The following is a 24,178-nucleotide window of genomic DNA, read 5'->3' on the forward strand; positions in this document are numbered from 1 at the left end:
GTCCTGGTATTAAACCATTACTGATGGCTGCATTCCACTTAGGAGAGACCCTGGTATTAAACCCTTAATGATGGCTGCATTCCACTTAGGAGAGGCCCTGGTATTAAACCATTAATAATGGTTGCATTCCACTTAGGAGAGGTCCTGGTATTAAACCATTAATGATGGCTGCATTCCACTTAGGAGAGGTCCTGGTATTGTGCATGCTGACTCACTGAAATATCTTACTGGGACACTTGATGGAATTGAGCCATCGTTAAGGTTATCAATTTCAGCTGTGCTTTTCCTACTATGACAAGTCAACATGTCTGCTGTGAAAAAGGTCCATTGATCCACAGCTGAAATAGTTCACTCCATTTGCTAAAAACTACATTGCCCAGCTAGCTGAGAAAATTGCTAAGGCCTTTGTAAAAAAAAAGGAAACAATATTTAATATCTTAAAGGCAGGGTGGGTAATGTTGAAAACCTAAGATCTAAAAGTAGCATCTCGGAAGGCGAGGCAGTGATTAGTGGGCGTTTTTTACAGGATTACAGCAGCTACAGATGACAGATCTTTTTTGCTTCTTTTTCTGAGCCCATACGTTATTTCTTGCTGTCAGGGTCTGTCAGGGTGGCTCAGTCAGTAGGGAGTTGGGTTGGGAACCGGAGGGTTGCTGGTTCAAGTCCCCATATGGACCAAATTATGGTGGTGGATTGGTAGCTGTTAAGCACTGCCAAGGTGCTCTTGAGCAGGGCACTGAACCCCCATCTGCTTGGGGCGCCTTTCCATGGGCAGCGCCCTCACTCTGACATCTCTCCATTAGTGCATGTATAGGTACTGAGCATGTGTGTATAATAACAGCAGAGTGAAAACATTGTAATTTCCCCTTGCGGGATTAATAAAGTATAAATTAATTTTATTATAAACAACACATGTAAAAAGTGTACGTCGGAAATAGTTACCAACCCTGCCGTTAAGAGTGCGAGATTGTGGCTATTTCCTAGAAGCATTACGTGCAATTACAGGCTGGTACGAACCAAGCTCATAAGGTAGAAAAAGATTATTTTGTTAAATGTTTTGCCAGTGCCTCTTGTGTACAAGCTGGAAAATTCACAGGTTCAGGAGGGCAGGATGGTGATTTTCCACTCTCAAGAACTTTTCCTCCTTTTTTTTTTTTACACTTTTTCCCTTTCTGTGTCTCCCCTCCCCCCTCCCCCCACATACACACATTACAGGTGTTTCCCGTCTGGATGATCAAATATTCATCAACCGCAACCCTGGAGTACCATCTGTTGTGAAGTTCCACCCCTTCAACACCTGCATCGCTGTGGCCGACAAGGACAGCATCTGGTCAGAGAACACACGGAATGATAAACCCAAATCAGCTTTAAGACTAGGGCTGGGTATCGAATCGATTTTATTCCCGATTCGATTTTTAATTTCGATTCAATTAGGTTAGGAGCATTTCATTTACAATACCAATTTAGCTTGGATATGTGAGAGATTCTATAATTATACAAGGTTTCCTCTTACCTACTCCATTCTTAAAAGTATGAATGTATACATTAAGAACTGACCTTAAAGCAGTTACATTAATGTACTTTTTATTTAACATGAACACACAAAGTGCAGCTCTACACACTATACAGTCAGCGAGTATTGAGAGACATTTCATTCAGATATCTGGAGGTGACAGAGGGACCCCTTTGAAAATGGCCATGCCAGTTTTTTTTTATTGAACCCCCTTCCTGACAAGCTAGCATGACATAGTTAGTACCAATTGATTCCTTAGTTATTCAAGTTCCATAAGATACAGACCAAAATATTGATTCTTGGATTTTAGAAATCGATTTTGGATGATTCAAATGATAATCAATTTGAATGGAAAATCCATTTTCTTTAAACCCAGCCCTATTTAAAGCTTTAGTGCGTAACGTTTTGATATTATTGAACGTCCATTACATTCAAGCCATTGCCAAATGAGTTGATACAAAGCTATTTAAAGGTGCTGACACACCAACCCGATAATCGGCCGTGGGACAGTATGGCGAGGTCGGTGACTCGAGTCTGTTCGCTGTGTTCCGTGCCGTCGTCAGTCGGGGGAGCCGTCGGCTTCAATTTAGGCCGATTTGACTTGTTGAATTGGTCAGTTGGCAGTCGGAATTAATGACCACCAATCTGATTGGTGGAGTGCTAGCCCTTGACTAGCGAATCAGTGCACTTATGTTAAAACACTTACCGGAAATGACGAGCGGGATGAGCGTGACGAACGGCTCTCAAAATCGGACGAAAATCTTTCAAACTGACCTTTGTCAAAAAAAAAAAAAAAAATAGATTCAGCAACTTTATGGCTTATTTCTTGCTTAAAATATTTTGCAAAAACATTTCGGTGAACTTTTTTCGTAAAATACGAGACCCTATTCCGAACGAGCCGCCATCATTGTCTGCTTTGAAATTTGGGAGAAGCCAGACCCACGTTACGCGTTGGTCATTTCCGGTTTAAATTTTTTGAGCGACATACAGATTAGCGCCGCCTGCTGTTATGGAGACGTATTACGTCTTGCGCACGTGCAGAACGTACGCTCAAGTCGGGGTCGCTTCGGTGTGTTCTGAGGAACTTTTTGGACCGACGGGAGCCAAATGATCAGTCCAACTGATCAGTCTGCCTTGACTGCCGACGGTCGGCCGTCAGGTTGGTGTGTCAGAGCCTTAAGACTATCAGCTCTACACAACTCTCTCTCAGAAGATTGTGTCGTCCGGTGACTTTCGCTTGCAGAAAATATAATTAGATAATGACCTCTTCTGAAGAGTCCATGTTTTTTTTAATCCTGTGTCCTCCTTGGTTACAAGTAACTGCGTGGAGGAGGGGGGAGTAGCGATTACGGAAGGCTTGTATCGTGTGGATGCGCCGACAATTTTGTTGTCATTACTTAGAATTCCTCATGGGGGAGACAGAAACTACGCACTATAGCTTTTAAGACCTTTATGCAAATGATTCGGTTTCAAACTTGGTGTTTTGTAAATGCAGGCCAGATTAATGAGAGTATATGTTTATGTGTGTTTGCTGTAGTTTCTGGGACTGGGAGAAGGGCGAGAGGCTGGACTACTTCTACAACGGAAACCCTCGCTACACTCGCATCACGGCCATGGAGTACCTGAACGGACATGACTGTTCATTACTGCTCACTGCGACAGGTTTGACACACATAACTGTATGCACATATAGGAATACATTCACATGGATCATTAGAAATGACTAACGTTTCCCTTGACTGAGCAGCTCAAATGTTCACGCCCACCAGCAGAGTGGAAATCGCATCGAGACTCATTTGTAGCAGCAACAAGCCTTCAACACTTGACTTTTCCCCCTCACAAACACACACACACACACACACACACAACACAAAGCACTCGTGCTTATTCATCATCATTCATCAATAGAACAAAGCCATTACCCACCATAGCTTTATCTCCATAACCCAGAGGAACTGTAGAAAACACTCAAAAACACACAGTAACACACACTCGTTTAGTTTCATCTTAACAGTGCAACATTAAACTAAGAACGAATGAAAAGTATTTCACTGCGCACCTCCTGAAAACTTAATAAAGCATGGGGATTAACACATTTAAATTCCATCTCATCAAAAATGTAATGTGCACTTATTCAGCTTTTCTACATCAGTCATGCTTGCGAAGGATATCAGGGAGGACATTAGTTATTTCAAAAAAAAAGTACAGCATTAAAAAAGTAAAGCGCAGAATGTAAATCAAGTGGAGACTTTTATGGGCTGTAATAGCTCTCTCATAAGAGTGCATGGACATGTTTTATGTTAAGCTCTGTGTGTCAGCTATGCTGTCCAGCAGTGGTGGAATGTAACCAAGTACATTTACTGCACTTAAGCACACATTTGAGGTACTTGTACTTTACTTGAGTCTTTTCTTTTGATGCCACTTTCTACTTCTACTCCGCTACATTTCAGAGAGAAATATTGGACTTTTTACTCCACTACATTACTCTGACAGTTTTAAGTTACTAGTTACTTCACACATTAAGGCCATCATTTCAGCCAACCTGCTTGCTGCCCCCTCACAGCGAGGGAGAACTAATCACTCAATGAAATCCCGACTGTTTGCTGTCCTGGCTCCCAAATGGTGGAATGAGCTCCCTATTGACATCAGGATGGCCGAAAGCCTACACATCTTCTGCCGAAGGCAAAAAACGCATATCTTCCCTCTACACCTCGGATAATTAAGAAGGGGAAAATATATCTTCCCTCTACACCTCGGATAATGAAGAAGGGGAAAATATATATATATATATATATATCTTGATACTGCACTTTCAAATGGCTCTTTGCAGCATTACCTATTTAGAGCTAATGTTCTTGCACTTACTACTTACACGAGTTTGAACCCTCAGAGTTGAACATACTTAATTGTAAGTCGCTTGGGATAAAAGCGTCAGCTAAATGACGAGTGATGTAATGTTTTTGCACACAAAACGCGTCTTTTATAATATATGACGTTTTATTATAAATCAGACTATACTGACAATATAACGGCCTACAAGTCCAGCTGAAATGATTAGAGGATTAGACACTGAGTTGATTGACCGAACTGTTTGGATCGTTTCCAGTCTCAATGGGAGGATTTTTCTGCTTTACTGAGTACTTTTACTTTTAATATTTTAAGTAAATTTTCCTGATGATACTGACATACTTTTACTTAAGTAACATTTTCAATGCAGGGCTTTTATTTAACGGAGTTAATGTTGACAGAGTATTTTTACGGTGTGGTATTAGTACTTTTACTTAAGTAAAGGATCTGAATACTTGTTCTTCCAGCACGGTTGTCCAGACAGGTTTTTAGGGTTGGAGATCCTGCCGCACTTTGTTTCACGGCGACAAGACGCTTTCAGGCCTTTAAAGATGCTGCTCCTCAGTGTCTATGGATTCTTTTTGAGAAGTGTGTTTTATATTTGTTTAAGTCATGCTGTGCTTTGCATGATTTTTTTAAACAAGTCTTCAAGGTTCTCATCAAATCTCTTGAACAGTTTAACACGCACCTCCAAATCCTTCTGGCCTTAGCCTTTGCTCCCCACTGCATCTCTTTATCCATATTCATTTGCTGGTTCTCACTTGTATCTTTCTACCTCCACCCCCACCCCTCTCTCTTTCTCTCCAGACGATGGAGCGTTGCGCATCTGGAAGAACTTTGCCGACCAGAAGAACCCGGAGATGGTGACGGCGTGGCAGGGCCTTTCCGACATGCTGCCCACTACCAGAGGTCAGCCCACCTCCAGCGCTCACAGTAAAGACCCATGCTCTATTTTACTATCCGCCCCCCATCCACCCACCCACCCATACTCCTACTGTCCACCCCTCCCAGTCATACTGTCGCACCAGGTAGTACCAGGTTTCAGTCCTACATCTTTTAACTGCAGAAGCTTTTTGGACCATATATCCAGAAAGTGATTAAGTTATTGAATGGCTTTATCTAGTAAAACGCTTCAATATGAGCTACTTTATCTGGTAAAATCAAGCATCATGAAGACTTTGGTTTCTTATCTAGTCGATGAGACAAAGTGTATTCTTAAACATCCCATTTTAACTTCAGTTACTTTAAATTACCCTATGTAGCTTTTGCTGAACAGCAGCCAAGCAAATGTAGCCACAAGTGCCACTACTATAATATGAATAAATGGATAATTTTGTCATGCACAAAACAAGTATGCCCAGCTCCAAACAGGCTTACACGACACCATTATTTATAGCAAGGGACCAGCTACTAGAATAGCAACATAAATTAAACAAATAAACATTCACCAGAACATTTCAGGATTTTGAAATGACAGACATTTCATAAATGGCATAAAGGTAGCCAAATATTAGCAAATAGAGAGGAGAAATAAGTGTAAAGGATTAGGAACACCCTACTAAGACTGTGTTTGACCCCCTTTCGCCTTCAGAACTGCATTCATTCTTCGTGGCATTGATTCAACAAGGTGCTGGAAGCATTCTTTAGAAATGTTGGCCCATATTGATAGGATAGCATCTTGCAGTTGGAGATTTGTGGGATGCACATCCAGGGCACGAAGCTCCCGTTCCACCACATCCCAAAGATGTTCTATTGGGTTGAGATCTGGTGACTGTGGGGGCCATTTTAGTACAGTGAACTTATTGTCATGTTAAAGAATCCAATTTGAAATGATTGGAGCTTTGTGACATGGTGCATTATCCTGCTGGAAGTAGCCATCAGAGGATGAGTCCATGGTGGTCATAAAGGGATGGACATGGTCAGAAACAATGCTCAGGTAGGCTGTGGCATTTAAACGATGCCCAATTGGTACTAAGGGGCCTAAAGTGTGCCAAGAAAACATTCCCCACACCATTACACCACCACCACCAGCCTGCCCAATGGTAACAAGGCATGACGGATCCATGTTCTCATTCTGTTACACAAATTCTGAGTCCACTATCTGAATGTCTCAAAAGAAATCGAGACTCCTCAGACCAGGCAACATTTTTACAGTCTTCAACTGTCCAATTTTGGTGAGCTTGTGCAAATTGTAGCCTCATTTTCCTATTTGTAGTGGAGATGAGTGGTACCTGGTGGGGTCTTCTGCTGGTGTAGCCCATCCGCCTGTGCGTGTTGTGGCTTCATAAATGCTTTGCTGCATACCTCAGTTGTAGCGTGTGATTATTTGAGTCAAAGTTGATCTTCTATCATCTGGAATCATGAGCCCATTCTCCTCTGACCTCTACATTACATTATTTACATGTCATTTTAGCTGGAGCTTTTATCCAAAGCGATGTACAATTGCTATATATATATATCAGAGGTCATTCGCCTCTGGAGCAACTAAGTGTCTTGCTCAGGGACACATTGTATCGCAGTGGGAATGGAACCCTGATCTCCCACACAAGGTATGGGTCATATCCACTGCACCATCACCACCCACCACTAGCATCAACAAGGCATTTTCACCCCCCAGGACTGCAGCATACTGGAGGTTTTTCCTTTTTCAGACCATTCTTTGTAAACCCTAGAAATGGTTGTGCGTGAGAATCCCAGTAACTGAGCAGATTGGGAAATACTCAGACCAGCCCGTCTGGGACCAACAACCATGCCACACTCAAAGTTGCTTAGATCACCTTTCTTTCCCATTCTGACATTCAGTTTGGAGTTTAGGAGATTGTCTAGACCTGGACCACACCCCTAAATGCATTGAAGCAGCTGCCATGTGATTGGTTGATTAGATAATTGCATTAACGAGAAATCTTACAGGTGTTCCTAATAATCTTTAAGGTGAGAGAGTGTGTTTGTGTGTGTGTGTATATATATATATATATATATATATATATATATATAAAAGTCAGTGTGCTCAATTAGACGGAAATATGTACCTAAAGTTAGCTAACATAGCTTCCGGTCATACCCGACCAGGTAAGGCTGCAGCAGCAAAATCCACAGGTGTATTGAATTGAGTAAAGGTGACTTGAATTGCTTTTGAATTCATCCTTTCATTTGCAAGAAGAAGAATGTTTTTCCTTCTTTGAAAAGTTGCTTTGTCACTCTTTGATTTGACCCATGAAAGTGCCTTTCTAACAAAACGCTAACATTCATAGAAAGTGAAAGCGCTCCAGGTTTGCCTGAAGAGGCTCACTGTGCTGATGAAACTGCAGTGTTGCCGTCTCTGGTGTAAACCATTTTTGTTCCACAAGAAACGTTTGTTCAGCATCGTTCTGAGCCTACATTAAAACGTGAAATCAAGTTGTGTTGTTATAGACTGACAAAAATATAAACGGACTATTGTAGAACACACAATTCAACAGCCTCAAATGAAATGACCATGAAGCTGAAACAACACCTCTCTAAAACAGTTTCAAAAAGATGTAACATGGTAACCTGAGTGAAGGTAGGATTTATTTATTATTTATTGAGTGCTTTAGTATAAGTCAGGTGTTTTTAAACTCAGAATTCCCTCTCTGAGTAGAAGCTGACACTAATGAGACACGACAGTATGTACTCTCCAGTATGACGCTCACTCACTGCAGTAGCACAGCGTATGTTATTGCTGTAATTACCATAGTTGTGCGCGTTAAATAAAAGTTGCCCAGAGAAGTTTTTAGTGGTGCAGAAGAAAAATTGTGGCAAATTTGTTGAGCACAGTGGGTTGGCACAAGTCAAATCCAGAGGAGTGTGTCACATATGGTCTTTACAATGATTGATTTGACCTGATGCAATGAAATGAAATATGAAACCAGAGGTTTAACTCTGCTTCCACACTGTTGTTGATGGTTGCTGCTACGTCAGTTGCAGGCTTTGGATTGTGAGTCAGGAGTCTAAATTTAGTTCCATCTGTCCAAACTAATGATGACTTAAAGCCGGTTGGCAGCCTCCCTCACCCATCTTACCATGTCACATATGCCATATCCATCATACAGTATATCTATCGTATCTGACAAAGTTGGAGTGGAAAGTTTATTGGAGAACACAACATTAATCGTAAAATGGTAGGTTGTTCGTTAGTCTTTGCTCAGAGGGTTGTCTCTGTTGCCTCAATATATTAATGCTAATCATTAGGGCTGGACCCGAATTCGAATATTCGTTCGGTGGGTTGGTATTCGATTTTAAAATTTGACATTCGAATATTCGTTTTTTTTTTTTAATTTTGGTTTATTTATTTTCTGCATTTATCTCTCGTTCACACTCCAGTCCAGTTGGTGGCGGTAATTCACATTTAAGTTGGTTTGCCAACCGCCAATAAACTACAAGAAGAAGAAGATACTGTCGGTACACGATGACGCCGCGCCCACTTCGAGCATTTAGCAAGCTGGGCAGAGAAGCTAGCGGCGATAACAAGTGCGGAAATGGAAAACTGTTTCGCGTTTTTTCCGTTGTGATTCGGCCAGAAACTTCAACATTGTGAGGCGAAGAGATCGTTTCCAGTCACAAAGTGTCCCGTTGAGGAGACGGTGATCCTTGAGAGGTTAAAAGTTTATTAATTCTGAACGCGTCTGGCCTGTCTATTTATATTGCACCAAATACGACACTGCTGCACTCCCTTGTGAAGTCGTTTGGATGAAAGGTTCTCAAAATAATCAAAATGCAAACAGACAGACAGACGCATAGAGATTCCTGCCTTTATTAGAGATAATATGTTCCGAAGCTTCGAATATTCGATGCTCATTACTACCGAAGCTTCGAAGCTCAAAAAATGGTATTCGGACCAGCCCTACTAATCATTTTAAACTTAGACGGTGGACCTTGGTGGCTTTGCTGCCGTGTTTACCTTCTGTGTTGACACACTTGCATAATTTGTGAGGCAGTTATTCCCAAATATTTGAACCAGGCCTGACACACAACACGCTTGTCCGAGACATCCACCCACTTTTGTGATGTGCTGGGTAACCCCCTGTCTCGCTCTCTTTCTCTATTTCATCACTCCTTACGGCTCCACATTTTTCTCGGGCGTTTCTCCCCCGTCGATTCAGGGTCAGGGAGGTTTGTAGGGAAGCTGACAACGGTAGGAATAATTAGATGTTCCTCTGCCCTGTGTGACGTCATGAGAGGCTACACAGCTGTCAGCGGGGTGGCTCAAGTAGTGCAAGGAGACGAGGTTCAAATAATAACAAGGAATTTATTAAAGTTCTTGGAAGTCAATGAAAACATAACAGAATGCAGACATCTTGTTGCTCTTTAAAGGCCAACACTTCAGGGATGTCTATTCGGCATCTTGAAATCATAATTCTCTCCCTCAGGAAAATTAACAGTTTTTCTCAGCCTTACGGTAGTCCAGGCTGCAGCTAGTGGCCAAGCCAGCAGTAAGTCCTTCCAAATGTCTCTCACGTATTTCCACAGGTGAACACTTCCAACGGTGAGTCCTTTCCCCAGATAAGTCTCTCCAACTCTTTATATTCCTCATGGCAATAGTAGCACAGCGCTCTCGTCCTCCTGGGAGCCCAGCTTGGAGACCGTGTCTCCCCACCACACACAGACCTCTCTAAGTGTGTGTCTATCCCTTAAAAACCCTTCAGCTCATCAGCTCCTGATTTGTCACAGCTGTGTGGGAACATTGGCCACAGACGGGTGGAGTTCCCGATTTATACCAGCGGATGGAGCCATAGCTGTCTGTGCTTGCAGCCATCTCAGGGGGATGTAACGTCCGTCCAGGACACACCCTCTCGTGACGTCACACCTGATACCCTGTTCGATAAATGCAGTCATTCAACAGCGCACTTTTGTCTGTTTTGAAAACGTATTTACTCAAATGGGGTTGTAAATCACAAGTTTTATCCCAATACGATATGTTATCGATTCCTCGGACAACAATACGATATTTGATGACCTCACAAAGTCTGCTGCGATACAATTTTGATTCGACCCAATTCAGGGGCCTGCGATCACTATGAGACGATATGATTAATGCCCATTTGACACAGTTACTAATTGTGTTAATATCAACGTTTATATCAACTCACAAAAAACAACTCAACGGTATAACTGAGCTCCTCCAGACATTTAAATTGAAAACAAAGTAATCTTTTTAATTAAAAAACAATGAATATAAAGTGGCAATTTCAAAATAAAGGCAGATCTTAAAGATGAATATGATATGTATCGATATTTTCACTTTGCATCGATGATACTGGATCGTTGATTATTCAATCGATCCAGATCGATGTATTGTTACACCCCTAGTTTTTTAAATGATCTGTGACCCAATGTTTTAACACAAGCACATGTGCTCATGACTAGACTCTACTAGGGCTGAAACGGCTTTATATTCTTATGCAAGATGAGAACATGGATATGAGTTTCCAGCAGTGTGTCTTTTAATAAGCATAGAACATTGGCCAGTCAAACACACATTTGGGCACAAAAGCTTTAGTTATAATAATAAAAGAATTCCAATAAAAAAAACGTATATCAGTACTTTCCTGTAAACTGAAATTTCTGATCTGCCTCAGTTCAACAGCAGCATCTACATATTGCACCTTCTACCATCATGTTAAATGAAGTTATAAAAAATGAATGAAAAATCCAGGGAAAATTGGACATTTCTCTGTAACATTATTCCAGCATTTATCTTGTGAAAAAACAGTAAATATAATAATAAAAAGAGGGATATAAAAATGCTAAACCAAATGTTACACCAAACATTCAACTAAATATTGCACAATGAGCTAATTGCATTCTTTCAAATCTCGATTTTTTTCAGCCCTAGACTCTAGATTACTAGAACCTAGATAGATTGTTTTTAGAGCACATCTCATAGAAAAAGACACATATTATTCATCTAATTGGCAGCAGCCAGAGCAGAGCTGTCAGGACGAGCAACTGGCTGACTCACTGGCGGACTGGATATCCGTGCAGAGGTGTGGACCGCACAGCGTTGCACATATGTGTCTCCGTCATTACAAAGCCACAGAGTCACCACAGCTCCGTGGGGACCCGCAGAGAAGGTGACACACTTAACAAGCACCACTGTCTGCCTGCCTCTCACGGCACAAATGGCCACGAGAGACACTTCCACTGCGGAGGACTCTCCCGCAGCGGGCCGCAAGCCTTGTTTTCACTAAGACTTTAACATTTAATAGTGTGCTTGTTATCCTGGATGTGTCCTTAGTGACAGTCGCTGTGGCGGCTCGAAAAGTTTTACGGAAGGGTCCAGATTTAACTTGTGGTGCCCACAACTTGGCAAGAAACTTCAAAAACATCTACAATCTCACACACACACAGACACACCACCTCCCCTCCTAGCCCGATAATCAGGTTAGAGTTATTACTATTGCTTGGAAAATTTTCCAGATAGAGTACAATAATTATATGCCTGTTCTTTGAAATTATTTGATTTTTAGCATAGCCTCAGTGGCATTAATAATGTAAAACCCGATGAAATATTACACAAGGCTGTCTTTGTGCTGCCAAAAAGCCGTCTCTACCTCTGTATGTTGTTGCTACAAGACTGTGAACATTTCTGAAGGAGACAATGGCACACACACACACACACAAACTCTCACACACCAGTCCCTGCACAACCTACCCTCACTCATCCCTTCCCCGCTGTCCAATAGCTTCTGTACTGTTTTTCATCAGTGAACCATCTCTGTGGACTCTGTGTCTGTCTGGCTTGTTGTTATTTTGCTGGTTCTTTCACTATATTTTGTGTTTTTTCCCAGAGAGAGAGAGAGAGAGAGAGAGAGAGAGAGAGAGAGGGGGGGCTGAACAAGGTAGCAAGTCATTACGTGTGATAGAATTAATGGATTTATTTACTCACACACACTTTCAACCTATTTAAATTATTTCACTATGTCCTTTTTTCACTCTCAGCCTCGCTCAAACTCTCATTCCAATACATACACACACACACACACACACACACACACACACACACACAGTCAAGCAGCGAATCGGCCCTGCCTGCTTTATGCCCTGTGGTGAAGGGGATTTAAGATTCTGTGTCCTGCAGGCTTGGAGTTTGGGGACCCTGTGCAGCCTCCACAGCCCCCGTTTGTAATGCAGAGGCAGCATTTCAGCTCACGCCTCTCTCTCTCTGTCTCTCTCCCAGCCTCTCTCCCTCTTTGATTCCGGCATATCACGGTTAGTCATTTGGGAGACTCCACGCTGGGAAAAGGCAGCCTTGTTTCTCCCTCTGCTGTTTGAATGCATGTGAAGTAGACTCACAAAGTCATACTTTTTAAGCGTGTGTGCGTCTGCATGCACAGGGAGGGGGTCCTTGCTAATGTGTCGCTTGCTTTGTTGCATTCCGGCTCTCCTTTCACCCTGCTCTCTCCCCCTCTTCTGTTGACCCCCATCCCCCCCACCTCCTGCTCACAGGTCTGGCCAGGAGGGTCTCCATCTATCTTGACAGAAGTAAGCAAGGAGGTGAGTGTCGCCATTCTCTTGTCTACTCCCTCAATCCCAGAGCAAAGGTGCGGCACTAAACAGCCTGCAGCGTGCCTCTTTTTTTGTTTTCTTTTATCTTCCTAACTACCACCCCCAGCCCTCATCCTTTTATCTGTCCGGTAATGCTCCATCACTTCATCCCTAGTCTCGCATTGCCAGACCTTCCTCCAGAGTGCAGCGGAGGAGGGTCTGGCTAGTCCACACAGCGTTCTGGGATGGGAGAAAAACATGCTCTGATTTATTGGCATTTCTTTAAACCAATCCCAATAGTCTTGGGTGGCACTAAACACCGGACGGTGCCACGGTGCCTCTGTAAAATAGCCTCGGGAAGGAAATTGTTTTGGTGGAACGTGTACGTTCAAAAGTTGTTTTATAGCCTGTTCAACAAGTTGGACACAGTTCCTGTTACTAATAACTCACTCATACAAATGGCTGTTGTTCTAGTACAACACATACTGTATGCAGTTTACAGTGATAACGAGGGCAGGGTTATCACTCAAAATTCTTCATAAGTTTTGAAACAAGGGGTCCTCGATCACATATATTGACACCTTGCATACTTGTTTGAAATTTTTTTGTGGAGAAAATCCAAAGTTTGACAGACCTGCCATGCAGAGCAAATTTGCAAATTGGCTTTAATCCACATACAAAAACTTTATTTAAATAGATGCTTATTCAAACAAGCAGAAAATAGCTTTTGGCGTTTGGTGAGTCCAAGGTCTCTCTTCAAACAGGCACTGCACCAATGACTCATATTCACCTCAAAATGGCTTCTGTCACCCATTAAAAAAAACAACAACAAAACATACACTCATTTAAGCTTGTCCCAAGGGTGTCACTGTTTAATTGGGAGAGTGTCGGTGCGGTGTGATTTTAATAGCATGGAGCCACCCAGTTGGTCTCGTCGGAGGGATTAGCCTGTTAAACTCCAGGGGAACCAGTGAAATAAGGGGAGCGTGGCTGGCACAGACTGGAGAAACTATTCCTGAGGCTACTGCACACAGCAGCACACAGACTTCACATCTCTTACAGATTACTTGTTTTTCCCCTTCTTCATTTACCTCCGTCCCCTCCTTCTACTCATTCATACCCCTACAGTTGCCCAAGATTAGGGATGTTTTCTTCCTGTTGTCTTCATCCCTTTTTGGTTTGGCTGCATAAGTGAAAGTAGGGCAGCCCTTTCCTCCTTGGCTTTAGGGAGGCAGACGCTGTGTCCTGTTCTACATTTGACTGTACTGCTTGGTGCTTTGTTAACATTGAGGCTCTGCGAACTTGCTAAATCCTGAACCTGGGACTTGCTGTGGAGTTTGAAAGAGGCACATGACTTAGAAGTTTCAGAAAAATGAGACAGAAATCCTCAAGGCAGACTCACCTGTTTTGTCTGCAGCTTTTACTGGGATGCAAAGCAAGGAGTTTCAGTATACTGTAGGTCAAATAACACAGAACCCTACATTCCCATATACAGTATGGGATAGCAGGAAAGCATGAGATCTAAAACTATTAGGTTTTAATCATTAGGTAATGTCACAGCAGAGCCACAACCCTGTGAAAACTTTATATTATCGTTGCCTAGCTAGGGCTTCCAGAGTTTGGTTCACTTGTGCATATGAAACTCTGATGTTTAAATTTGAAAACCTGACTGTCCAGACTAGCAGAGTCGACAGGTGGTTAGCGTAGTCAGCAGGAGGCAAGTGGATTTCCTGATCCTGATTAGCGACTCACTCAACGCACAACTAGTATTAGTAAAATAGACAGTAGAGCAGAGATCATGTCTGTCAAGGGCAAGTCCACAGTAATCCTGGAGATGGTTTATTAGCAGAGTCCTGGAGGACCTTTACAGAGCAAACACGATGAAGGGAAGAGAGGGGAAAACACTGAGGTGGAGAACAACCAAGAGGGCCGCTGCACTGGTTTAATAAGCTGCAGTGTGTGGGAGATCTAGTCCATCATCGGAGATAATAACCCAGAATAAGAATGCAGAGGACCGCGTCTTCTCCAGAGAGAATAGAGGAGTGAAACAAAGATATTTTTGCAAAGGCATTGATAAATATATCACAAATTAGGTTAGGTTGACTCGGCATACTGGCACTGGAACAATGAGATCTACCACCTGCTAACCTACCAACTGCTGGCAGCCCGACTGTTAGTGGTGTTAAAAGTAGCTTTTTTTCCCTTGTCAAAGACTCAACAGGGGAAAAGCCATTCTGTGAACAATACTATTACTGTTTTTTATATTGTTACTAGGGGAGATCATTTGATCTCAAGAAGTTTGGGAAAGAGACAAGGCTTAAAGAGAGAATTTATATTGAAGCTATCTATACCTCCACCCCTGTAAGGCAGTGAGATTTATAGCTGATGAAACATTGCCCACACTCCTTTGCTCCTGGCCTTTTCTTCTCACTTCTCTATTCTCTATGTCCGTAGTGATTTCTGTGTGGGTAACTAAGACCCGCTCATGCCCACAAAGGTTCCCTCTAAGGCAGAATTGTATCCCATTTTGAGCAGCTGAGCATTGACCGTGTGAGACAAAAGTCAAGGTTTGGGTTTATGGTTGCAGATCTGTGAGCTCTGACACCCTGAACTCCTAGCAATTGGAGTCAGGGAGGATTCAGTCACCTTAAGTGGAGAAGGAAAGAAGATACAATAACAAGGGAAAGAGTTGGGAGGAAGGGAGTTTGGGGTGAGAGGAAGTGTTTGGCTGAATGGAGAGCCAGAGAGGAATGGAAAGGTTGAACTGGGCAAAGGGGGCAACTTGCCTCGCCCCTGTAACTTGAGGGCCCAGAAAGCCCCAGGTTTACTGTGTGTCAACGGGTTTGGGCTATATAGATGGACCATCCACCATTTAAAGCACAGTATCAACTGATGGCAGGGGCCTTATGACGGGTCCTGCTTTATTACCCAAAGGATAATTGTAATTTCATTTGTAACATTCATTACAACTTGGATCTTTTTTTGTACTTTTTGCCCATCTGGTGTTGAAAACATTGTACTCACTAAAGTAATAGCTGATATCTGGGGACATGGCTCATCGCTCGAATAAAGAAGCAAGGGACAGCAGTCACAGAATCAGACAGGCAAGCAAGGAGGTGAAACCAAAAGTGATCGCACCAAACAGGTTGTTTTATAGTCCCTAATTGCACAGGAAGTCGGTGTGCACAACCACAGTAAGCAAAGTAGGTCAAAGTCAAACCAGGAAATAAGTGGTACGGGACTTTGGACGGACCACCACGACCTGCAAGGCGAGGGTTGCAGGATGGGGATAGCCAAGCTAGTACTGTGATTTTTCATTCTGAACAGAGTTAGTGGAAGTCTTTTGCTAAGCGACTGTGAGGCAATAGAACTGTCTGTCACACAAACATTTGAAAGTAAAGTATATTGAATTGCATTGATGAAGGGTATGGTTTCATAATGAAAACTATACCTTTTGCCCAATTTGTATGATTGCCTGACTGCTCAGGGTTTTTTGTCTCGTTTGCTTTCTGTTTAATAATGTCGCAGGATCAGGAGATGTCAGCAATTACTTGAGTAAATTGTCATCACCGATAGAAACAATGGCCAGACCTACAAAAATAAGATTCAAGCTCTAATACACCAGCATTATCCTACAATTTGAGGCCCTGTCTTAAGGGGTCACTTTAGCAAAGTGAAGACCTTCTTTATTTCCTTTGTTTAATCAAAGTACCGCTCAGCAAACATAGGACCAGGTAGTGTTCCAGCTCTGAAAAAATAGACACATCGCACAGAGTGGAAGGAACGGGGGTCAACTACATCATTTTATTAGCATTATTGTTGTGGAGATCTTCTCTCATGCACTTAATATATTTTATCCACAATTGATTTCCCATCTTGGGAGGACACAGGAAATGATGTATCTAAATCGTACGAAGGTTTGGTGGCATATCATCTCCTTATTTCAGAGGAAATGCATGCACACGCTGTTGTGTGGGAATCTTCCATTCCCTACCCCTCTCATTGTAACCCAGATTTCATCATCACAGAGCTACTAGCTTCAAAGGGAATGCCTCCTCTCTCCTCACAGCCTCTGAAATGAGCTAGCATCAAGCGTGCCACTGTGAATATGTCACCCACACGCACGCACGAACGCACGCACGCACGCACACACATGAGCCCACGCTACACTGGCAGTGTGACGTGACGCCTGGGCGAACAGTATGATGTCACAGTGGAGGATGTGAAGCTGCCACATGGGGCTCGGGATTTCCTGACAACTCAAGCCAGGTAGAAAAGTAAAAAGCCCCGTCACAGATTTTTTCGTGGAAGAAAGTTAAGACACGACTCATAAAAGAGCAATACAGAGGAGATGCGCAGTGGGACAGGATCACAAAGAGCGCACAGGTTCACTATTGTTCTGTGAGGCAAGAGAAGAGCAAAGAAATGGAGTCCTTATCCTTCTCTCTTCAACTCCAAATTGTGTGTAAGGAGCCAGTTGGGAAGAAAGGATGAAGCACGGGGGTGACATAGGATGGTCAGTCGGAGATGGTTATTGATTGTGAAAAAACAGGAGGCGGAAGTGACTAAGAGAGAAGAGGGAGCAAGAAAGCGAGTAAATTAATGGTTCAGTTTGTACTCGGGGGTCTGAATTTCCGGGGTCAAAGTCGGAAACACGCCCCCCTGAACTTGGATTTCAAAGTTTGGAACCTTGCAGGACCCTGAGCTCAAAATCCAACATGGCTGCTCCGTGCATCAACAGTTAGTGAAAGCTGTAGTAACATAGTTATTAGCACTTCTGTCTTATTTATGTCTCACTAACACACAGTCCTGTCCAACTTCTATCTGTGGACATGTTATTGCGCTGTTTGTATGCACATGCGTTGTTATCAACTGGTATTGCTAATAATGGCTTAGAGCTAATGAAAACAATGAAAAATCTGACTTGTAAAGGGAACGCATTCAACTCGGGTGTGACGTCATTCCCAGCTCCGGGGTTAATGGAGCGCACTATTCGCATGGCGTGATGAGTGAAAAGGATGATGTTTTCATCATTAGGATGAAAGGACGCTGGGTGAAAGAATTGAGTGAATGTACAAAGGAAAGTGGTGGCATAGGATGGTCAGCCAGATATGGTTATTGATTGTGAAGAAATAGGAGGAGGAAATGAAGCATGGCGTGATGAGTTTCAAGAGGAGAGCAAAGGATGCCGTTTCTGTAGCTTCTGTGGTAAAAGCATCCTTGTGAGAGAAAGACAGAGTGGTTCCATGTGCATTCTGCTTTCTGGAGTCCCTGCCTGCCCCTTTATGCCTTCTCCTTCATCATATAAACATCCATTATCAAAATAGCATTAGCACTCTTCTCAGCTCCGTTACTTGTGGGAAATGTGGATCTCCAAGTGCTGCTGATGGCCTAGTTAAGCCGGAATTATACTTTTCACAACTGTGTAGCCACACAATAATTTTAACTTAAGGTCCACCTACTGTTTGCGAATTTGACAAAAGTCTGACCATGAACTGCAACATTCTCGGTTTGCATGTTTAGTGGTGGAAGAAGTAAAAAAATTGTCCTGCATTGAAAGTTCAGATGATTGAAAGTACAAATATTTAAGTATATTCAGGAACATGTACTTAAATTATTAAACCTTAAAGTACCCAATGTAGAATAATCCTCACATTTTAGAAACTGGAAACGATCCAAACAGTTCTGTCAATCAACTAAGTGTTTAATCGGCCAATCATTTCAGCTTGACTTGTAGACTTGGATATTGTTGGGTAGTTTAATTCATTATAAAACCTCATATTTTGTAAACTGCAAACATCTTAATATGTAAAATAACTAGATGTCAGATTAATGTAGTGGAGTAAATAGTACAATATTTCTCTCTGAAATGTAATGGAGTAGAAGTAGAAAGTAGCATGAAACAAAAAGACTCAAGGAAAGTGCAAGTACCTCAAATTTGTACTTAAGTACAGTACTTGAGTAAATGTACTTAGTTACAGTACATTCCACCACTGCCTTTGTTGCATGTCGTTCCATATCTCTCCACCTAATTTCCTGTCATATCTCTATTACCGACTCTCAATCAAAGCCCCCCAAAAAAGTTAAGGCTTCAAAGACGCTGTCAAAGCTCAGTAACAAGCTTGTAAGTGCAACTTCAGTAAGGATTATTTTCGTCAAACTGTTCCTAAGGCTTTCAAATTGTTGGGGGATGTTGTAGGGTGCTTATTTACACAATATTTTGCGAACAACTCAGCCACTCTATGGCTTGCGAGTGTTAACATGCCCACAGCAAGGAGTGAAAAGTGGCGGAGGCATTGTTGTGTGATTTGATAACCTGCAGTTGGTCTTCAAGACGTGATGAATCCTACAAATGGGGATAAGGATGCATACTGTCCTACGGTCTCTCTTCAAAGGCATTCATGGTGTTGCACTCTGTTGTACGATTCAAACGAAAGGGATTGTGTGAAGTTCAAACCCTGCTGCTCATTCTCACTGTACACACCTGGCCAAAAGCACTTAGCTTGAAGCGTACTGGCACCTTCAGGCTGCAGCCAGGCATCAGCAGGGCGAGTGTGGCTGACATGGCACCCCTCGCTTGATTAATGCTGTGACTGCCAACATATGAAAAGTCTTGCTGTCTTCAGCTTCTTCACTCCTCACTTTCTCACTCCAGTGCCATTTGACTCATCTAAGCCAGAATGTGCTGACAGGCTCTGTTCCAGGGTGAGTGTGTGCATCTTCCATAACGCCTTGGCGGGAAGGGAAGGATGCAAAATGCTAAACCATGCCTCCATCAGCTTGAAATGTATATTCATACATTAAGAAATGTGAAACTTAAAAAAACAAAAAAAACACAGACTTGGTGACTGTGTGATATTTAACGTTATAAATTGACAAAAAATATTTTGCTCATGCGGAAAGCGGTTTGTGGTTTTGCTCATTCCTTTGTGGTGTATTTATTAGTTCCACAGTGGTGCAGGAAGCAGTTTCACTAATCTGTCATTTGACTTGCTACATGAGGCAGCAAGAGCCCTGTGAAACCTCCAGCAGATTGCTTGTGTTGTGTATCGGAGAACTCGACACATGCTTGGTGTGTTTAACAGCTGTGTTTGTGTGGGTTTAGAAATGTTAGGGTCCACTTATGGATAAAAACTTAACTGCTGTTCAATAACAGTAACTAAAAACTGCGGTTCACATATTTTATACAAATTAATTTCTGTAATTTAATATGTTATACTCTTATGATACAGGGCTGTCAAACTTTTTTTCCAAAAGCCAAGGCAATTCATTTATATAGCACAATTCATAGTACAAAGGCAATTCAAAGTGCTTTGCATAAGCATCAAACATACAAGGCAAATAAAACTCTCCCCTTCTGTTTTGTTTGAATTGAATGATGGGATGTCAGTCTACTAGCAACACACAGTACTGGTGCATGTTTTATGGAGTGCACATGTTCATGTGTGTTAATGTGTACATGCTCAGCATTATAACTGCTGTGTCATCCTGTGTTGTAGGTGCAGGCATGGTCGTGGACTGGGAGCAGGAGACGGGGCTCCTTATGACGTCTGGAGATGTCCGAGTGGTCCGGATCTGGGACACGGACCGGGAGATGAAGGTCCAGGTATTGTACTCAGTGCATCTGCTTGTATGTCTGATTTTTCTCCAAAAGCCCACAATGAATACACCTGGAACTTGGTGCAGGGATTGCATTTTGTAACATTTTATTAGCTGGTGAGACGTTTGGCATTCAGGCTGTGCAGGTCTGCACATTGTTTGCTGTCTTTCCTTCGGTTTGATGTCTTTTGTTTGAAGGAGGGGCCCAGATATAAGCACCTACACTACTCCTAAAAGTGTTGTCATTATTTCTGGAGTTGGGGATTACGTCCAGGTTCTGTTTCCAAAACTCACTGAAATGTTGCCGATAATGCTGTTGTACAGGTCAAAATTATTGACATGTTTCCCGGTCTCTGCTAGCGTTGCGAGTAAACGGTTACTACAGCCGATGAAACGTCAAAAACCATTGAAAGTGCGATCCAATAACACACACTGCAATTACCGCTTGAAACGGAGATCTTCGAGATTGTAACTTTAATGCTAACGTGCTAGTGTTAACAAGTGAACATGAAAAGTAGAGACAATATAATCTGCGAGTCAGGCAGGTAAATAAGACGCTCCGCTTCTGAGACGGAGCGTGGCGGAGGACGGAACAAAACCGGAACGAAGCCGGAACGCAGCACAGACAGTGGGAAATGGTTAGTGACTACCTTACCTATAGGCTTCATTAATGTGTTTTTTTTTTTTTTTTTTCACAAATAGGCTGAATTGGATTTGGTAATAATGTGTTGGATTCATGTTAAGACATTTTAATTACTGAAAAAAACTGCCCCCCTGCAGTAACTCTGAGGACCTCCTAGGGGTCCCGGACCCCCTGTTGAAGATCTCTGCTTTTTTTTTTTTTTTACTAGTTTTTTAATGTGTCTATCTCCAATTCAATTTCAATTCATTTTATTGATAAATAATTCACTAATCAGCACCTGATTAATTAAAGGCACACCTGATGGCAATCAAACTTAGAGCCATTCTGATGAAGTAACCAGCGAAACTCGTAGTTCGCCCTCTTTTATTTTTATTTTAATAATCTCCTGAGTTCACACTCAGGAGAGACGCACTGCTGTGCAGTTTTTTTTTTTTTTTTTCATCACTACGTACAGTATATGATATGAGTCTGGACAGACATGGATGTAAACTGCAACTTGACTGGTTGGCGGAGGCGTACAACCGCGAGGTGGTAATTCTAGTTTTTACACATTTAATGCTCCTTGGTGTGCTAATCATGGTCTTGATGGATGGACTTAATACAAGTACAAATGGCCCAGGCTCGCCTGTTGCTGCATATTGATGCCTGAGTCCAACTTTGAAACAACAGAGCACATGATTGATGATTTCAAAGAAGGATAATGTGAAATGAGTGTTGTTGTGACAGTGGTGCCTTGACATAGCTTGCTTTACAAGCCTTTAAATGGGGTATTTTTGTGTTTGGGTTTGTGTGTCCACCAGGACATCCCAACAGGAGCAGACAGCTGTGTGACCAGCCTCTCCTGCGATTCACAGCGTTCGCTCATCGTTGCCGGTCTGGGTGACGGATCTGTACGCGTGTTCGACAGGAGGATGGGTCCAAATGAATGGTAAAACACCCACTCTCTCGCAGTCTGACCTCGCCTTTGTCTTATCACAGATAGGGTTGGACATCGTTTTGATTTTAACAATTGACCGTTCGCAAAAGCCACGCCCCCTAGTTATTGTTACTACGCCCGTCAAACAATTGAGAACCAGACACATAGCCATGGCTGGGTTGAGCTCCATACCTGTTGGTATAAGTGATTGGTTTTGGAGTAATGCAGCAGACATATCCTCCAGGGCACGACAGAAAGGGCTGCAATATGCAGTGGAGGCATATGTTGAATGACCGTCAACCTCCCGTTAAATTATCTGTGTCGATAGCAACATGTGCTTGACAGGCTAACAGCTATCAGGCTGCCTGAATTTCCTACGGAATAATAAAGTATTTAATGTTCTAACTTTACTACTTTTGATAATAATGCTATATAGAACCACAACTGTTAACTTAAGTCCAGTTTTACAGATGTAACTGTTATATGTACTTAGCTACTTAAACTACTTATTGATAATTGCAACCCGGTCTCACGGCAGTTCGTGTAAATGTCCACGTTATTCTTCATCTATTGACACGTGTTCACGGAGACGTTATTCTCGTTTTTAACGTGTAAATGTCACGTTATTTTCTCGGGGAAAGGACGCCGGGAGGCGGCCGAAAAGGTCGCTCCATAATCCGGGAGGCGCCCGCGAGGCGGCCCGCTGGGGACGCGCCACAATAACGGGATGGCGGAGGTTGGGTTTAGGAAAAAACTTACCAGGAAAGGGCGTCTTAAACGCCGGGAGACGTGCCGCGGATTTTTGGCTTTTTTATATTACTCCCTACCATTCTCGTGCTGTGGCCACAAAATACGCTTCCCATTGAAATAGGCTACATTACTTCACATTTCCGTGTTGTCTCCGTGAACACATATCAATAGATTCAAATAACGTCACATTTACACTAACTGCCATGAGTTAGCTCGCTAGCTTTACTTACCTTGGAGCAGGCATATGTAGCTAGCTATGCTTATTAATCTTCGAGGCATTTAGCTGTGAGTGAGGTCTCTGACCCCTCCCTCTAAACATTTGGGGTACCTGGTGTCAGACTTGCAGGTGCCATAGGCGCATCGTTTCACCATCTTGCTGAAATCGCAATGTTTGACGGGGGTCCTTCTCCTTAGTTACAGTTGCTGAGCTAGGATTGGACGAGGACCTTTCGAGGGCGGGGTTTTGCGAACGGTCAATTCTGATTCCAGTTCTTAACGATTCTCGATTCGGGTTGTTTGCGGGGTGGAGTTGAAATGGATCACATGCTAATTTCACAGATAAGAGGAACAGTTTATTTTGTGATTTACAGTTTTACCGGGCTTTGTCAACGTAAAATAAAGCCACACTTTAGAGCGCCGCTTACTGTGCTCCGTGGCTGCAACACAACAAACACCCAGAAGCACGGTGGCCACCACAGAAACCCAAACTTTGGAACTGATAATCAGATTTGAATCTATTCATTCAGTTCTGGATGCCCAATCCTAATCACAGAGAAAGTTAAATTGATTATTCATTTACAGTTTAAATTCCCACTTCTTTTTTTCCTTTTACTGTCTGACTGTTATTCAAATACATTGAAGATCACACACAGCACTTTCTGTGGGCATTAACTCCTACACAGTCCTACATTATTCACTTCTCTAATCTATAATTAATAATTATAGCGGGCTGTAAATCTCCCTTTGGCGTTGCCACCTCTTTTAGTGGACCCTGATGTATCCCCCCAGTTGGTTAAACATAATTTTAATTTCAGTCCCAAAGGGGGACGTTAAACCATGAAGTGGCCCATAAATCTTTAGGTAAAGCTAATTTAAAAGTTCCCTTCAGGCATGGACTTAGATCTTCTCTTCTCTCTAAGTTAACAGGGCAACTGTCCAGCTTGTATTTACCTTCACAAAAGTGCTGGTTTTGCCGCTGACAGACTCAGATTAATATTCTAAGCGTCTGACAACATTAGGGAAAGGATCCCTACAGAGATAGGCCTTTTTAAAACCTCTATAAGACCCAGAAACAGCTCTGAAGTCACTATCGCTAAACCCACCAGACTCCAGACCAACATATTTCCACATCTAAATCGGTAAACTGTGTTTATTTCAACCAAAACTAGAGTTGTGATGGTTTGAA

At 42.5% G+C, this 24,178-nt stretch overlaps 1 protein-coding gene across 4 annotated transcripts in view; it reads left to right on the top strand.

Moving 5' to 3' along the window:
- The window catches only part of rptor (regulatory associated protein of MTOR, complex 1), a 261,324-nt gene that overhangs the window by 230,562 nt on the left and 6,584 nt on the right, over positions 1–24,178 (top strand). The window contains exons 27-32 of one of the 4 annotated variants that reach the window (XM_028566774.1): positions 1,216–1,330; positions 3,051–3,175; positions 5,168–5,293; positions 12,827–12,874; positions 20,365–20,471; positions 21,908–22,035. In XM_028566774.1, coding sequence (XP_028422575.1) covers positions 1,216–1,330; positions 3,051–3,175; positions 5,168–5,293; positions 12,827–12,874; positions 20,365–20,471; positions 21,908–22,035 — 649 coding nt within the window. The remainder of the gene's footprint in view (positions 1–1,215; positions 1,331–3,050; positions 3,176–5,167; positions 5,294–12,826; positions 12,875–20,364; positions 20,472–21,907; positions 22,036–24,178) is intronic. The other 3 variants (XM_028566782.1, XM_028566789.1, XM_028566798.1) reach the window with 3 other exon arrangements.

This window comes from Perca flavescens, chromosome 2 (assembly GCF_004354835.1).
Source record: "Perca flavescens isolate YP-PL-M2 chromosome 2, PFLA_1.0, whole genome shotgun sequence".
Taxonomy (NCBI): Eukaryota; Metazoa; Chordata; class Actinopteri; order Perciformes; family Percidae; genus Perca; species Perca flavescens.